At 50.0% G+C, this 3861-nt stretch overlaps 1 protein-coding gene across 1 annotated transcript; it reads right to left on the reverse strand.

Annotated features, from left to right (window-relative positions):
* Window positions 1–1085: 1085 nt before the first annotated feature.
* LOC120503692 (interferon-induced very large GTPase 1-like) lies at window positions 1086–3854 on the reverse strand (the record flags this gene model as incomplete). Its single annotated transcript, XM_039712414.1, is given in 3 exon segments — window positions 1086–1978; window positions 2014–2753; window positions 2755–3854. Coding segments are annotated over 3 exon segments (2733 nt in total), but the record flags the coding sequence as incomplete, so codon positions are not given.
* Between the last annotated feature and the right edge of the window lie 7 nt (window positions 3855–3861).

Genomic DNA, 3861 nt, shown 5'->3' on the forward strand with positions numbered 1-3861 from the left:
CTTTCCAACATAACACCTGTAGTATTCACTTTAACATTTGCAAAGAGCCAGTCGTATAATATGCATTTTTCACACAGAGCCTGCAGGGGATGAGGCTGAAGCAGCCCTTCAGCAGCTCTCCAGGAGAGCTCGGCCCTCCCATTGCCAGCAGGGTTGCAGCCCCTGCACAGCCAAAGCCCCCACAGCTGCTGGGGCAGAGCCAGCTGGTGCCACCTTCTCCAGAGCACGGCCCCGGTGCCACCAGCCTGCCTGGGCAGCACCAGCACTGCCCCGAGGGCTGCTGCAGAGGGTGCTGGCAGACAGCATTCTCCACGTGGGGCATTCCAAAGGCTTTTGCTCAGCAGCCAGGCCAAGGGCTTTGGCTCAGCCTGCTGGGGCTGAGGGCTGCAGGGAAGGGCAGCAGCCCCAGGCACCTGAGCAGGAGCGGCTGCCCTGGACAGAGACACAGCACCCCTGAGACAGGGAGTGAAAGCACTGCCTGAGCCCTGGGGCAGTCGTGTCACTGCTTTCCTGAGAGCAGAGGCACAGCAGCTCCTGCTGGGAGAACGGCCTCAGTTGATCCAGGAGGCTGCAATGAGGGAGGGAAGGATGATGCCCAAAAACCAAGCAGCACAGCTTGCAGCCGGTATGGAGCTGGCCTCAGGTTCTGCAGCCCTTTCTCTGAGCAGGACAGCTCCTTGCTGCAGGAAAACTGCCTTTGGGGCATTGTCCCTTCTTGTCTCACAGCAGCTGATCCAAGGAATGCTTTGAATGCTGCCTTTGCCCCATCCCTGGCCCTTGGGCTGAGGCTTGGTCATCGGGCCAATTGCCCCAAGGAGGGAGTTTGGTTTGGCTCTAGGACAATGCCAAGGGAAATGTTTATAGCAAATAGGCAAGCGGATTCTGGCTTTCTCATGAAGTGAGGGAATTGCAGAGCGAAGACCACAGTAATGCGCCTTATTTCACCAAATTTGGGAAAAATTAGATACCATTATCTGAACATGGTTTGAAAGTGCCATCATTGTAACTGCATTTTGTTGAGAGCCTGGTACAAAGTTCTCCTAAACTGCAAAGCTGTTGAGGTTCTTCCTTCCCATGGATGTGACTTAACGCTTCTCCAGCTCAGACAGTGCTTCCTGCTTGGTAATTCTCTGCCATGCCTCAGGGATTTCTCCTCTACCCTGAAATTTCCCATTGTACAGAGCTTCCAGCTGTGTCCTGAAATGAGACACAAACCATTTCCAGCACGCCTGCATGGTTGAATCAGGAAGAATGTTCCAAGTGGAATAAGGAGGTCCAGCATCCCGGTATCTCTTGTAGGGGATCTCTTCATTGTCATTAACTCTGAATGAGCCATCACTTGCAACGTTGCTGGAACAAATATCAGTGACCAGCTGGTCTGTCCCATACCACCTCCATCCCTTCAAAGCTTGTGGGCGATGGAAGACCAGCTGATGGTCTCCATCATGATTCCACATGGTGTTTGTGCAGATAGCCCCACAAAATGGACAGTGCTCCCAGCACCCTGAAAAATGCTCTGCCAGGATGGTGTGAGGCTGCCTTGGAAACGAGCTCAGGTCAGCATCAGCCAATTTATTCACGAGCCTGTCCCTCAGGTCATCCAGAGCTTCTGTCATGGCCCTGCTCAGGAACTCAATGTCTGTGACCTCCTGGTGCTCGATGCCCTTCAGGTCACTTCTGGGCAAGTTGATCACCTCTGACAATTCCCTGCAAAATTCATTAAGCCAGAGAGAGATTTTGTCTTCTCTGTCTTTTCTGTCTTTCACAATTTGGGTGGATGAAGAAACAGCTGAGAGGATGCTTCGATAGAGAAGATTAAGGGAGGAATCTAAAAACATCCCCAGCCTCCTACTCCCATCTAAACAGTGATTCCTAACTCGTGTCTCAATATAAGCCTCAAAAAATTGTTTTGGAGATGTAAGGTACTGCTTGAAATATTCAAAATTTTCCTGTTCTGCCAGGTATCTCAGGATGCAAACTTGTCAGCATTGGAAATGCTCCTGGAATCTGAGAAATAGCCTAAATACCTTTTCTTCATGATGTGTTTCTCTGGATCCAAATAAAATAATTTGTCTTTGGGATATGACCTGATGCGAGCACAGATACCCGGCTCCTTAAAGTGCTCTCCAAGGACATCTTCGATTTCTGCATCGATATCCACCCATTCCTGAGGACGAGCAGCACGGGAGACTTCAGCAATCCACTTATTCCAGACAAGAGTGAAGTTGTCCTCCAGTTCTCTCTCAGTGAGGCTCTTCCCCTTCAGACTCACAGCCAGCTCCTGACTCCTTCTCAGGAGCTCATCTTCATAGTCCAACTTCCTTGCAACCAGTTTCTTGTGCTCCTTCTGTAGCTCAATAAAATTCTCACATTTCTTTTTCGTTTCATGAAGAAGAGTCTTTTTCAGTTCTTTCAGCTTCAGCTCTGTGCTTGATTTCCACTTGATCAGTATCTCACAGTCTTTGTCTTCCCTGAAATACTTTTCCACTTCTTTCTCAATGGCATCACTTGTCTCTCGCACCAGCCCTTCAAGCTGTTTTATGGTGACACTCTGCAAGTCCCCATTCCGAATTTTGTTGTCCAGTCTCATCTGTACATCTAAGATGTGACTCCTCAACCTCCAGGTCCACTGACTAAAGGCAGTTTCCAGTTTCCTGTACACAGCAATCTCCAGGGAATTCTTGAAGCTGAAAACAAAGTTTTCATTCAGCAAAGCATTCCAGAGGTCACCAATACGATCTTTCAGACTCGAGAACGGGGTGCACATGGCTGTCCCTGCTTGCACGTTCAGGGCCTGCTTCAATCAGCTTATCAAGAAACTTTTCAAAGGAGTCTGACTCTTGGTGCTCTTGCTGTATGGTTTGAGGTGCACGTGCAAGGCCTGGGTTGCTCCTTTCCCAGCAAGTCAGGTACCTCACCCGGTAATCCACAGTTAACAGCTTTTGCAAGAAGTAAAATGGCAGTTCTGTGTCCTGGCTGGGCTGGCTGTCCTGCAGAGATGTCTTGCAGATGGTGCGGAAATCTCCCATCCCCATTTTCCTTGGATAGTGACTTTCCAGTCCAAGGCGCTTGAGCAACTGGAGGAACTCCTGGTTTGCCATGGCTTCATTTACTTTGGATTCTCTGCTTTCTGACTTGGACTGGGACTGAGTGGAGATCTCAGGTGTTGGAAGAGTGTCTTCCAGGTCTCTGAGTATGTTCTGCATCCTCTGTTCATCCCATTTGTCATCCAGGCACCCAATGATCAAGGAGCCCAAGTCCTGTTCCAACCTCTCCCAGTCTTCGTCTCCACTGTGCTTTTGGAGGAGATTCTTTATCCGTGAGGACCACATGCCTTTCATGTGATCTTCCATGAAAACTAAACGCTCCCTCTTCTGCTCAGGGGACAGCTCTTGACTTTCAGGTGTCACAGTCAGACCCGTCAGCAGGAGGAAGGCCTCAGCTCTGTCGACATCTTGCTCCTTCAGGTTCACGTACTCCGCATGTGCCGCTTCCATTTCCTTGGCCATGTACTGAATTTCTGGGTGTCCAAGGAGGTGCTGAAAAGTGCTGCTTTCCACCTGGTACCCTGTGCTGGTCACAATCAAGAGCACCAAGAGTTCCATGTCCTTCTGAGCCTGTTCCTGGAGAGACTGCAGTAAGGAATAAATGGCGAGGCTGCTGGTCAGGGTGGCTTCTATCTTTGCTTCATGAACATCAGAAGCAGAGCTTCCTGATGCATAGGTGACAGCATGGATGTGCTCCTTCATTTGCTGCAGTGTTTGGATGAGCTCTTGAAGCTCAGAGACTTTGGGAGATCTGGGAAGTGGGTGCTCAGTCTGGAAGATCCATGGCATAATGAAGGAAGCCTCAGGGAAGTCC

Source organism: Passer montanus, unplaced genomic scaffold, assembly GCF_014805655.1.
Source record: "Passer montanus isolate IOZ18808 unplaced genomic scaffold, ASM1480565v1 scaffold2675, whole genome shotgun sequence".
NCBI lineage: Eukaryota > Metazoa > Chordata > Aves > Passeriformes > Passeridae > Passer > Passer montanus.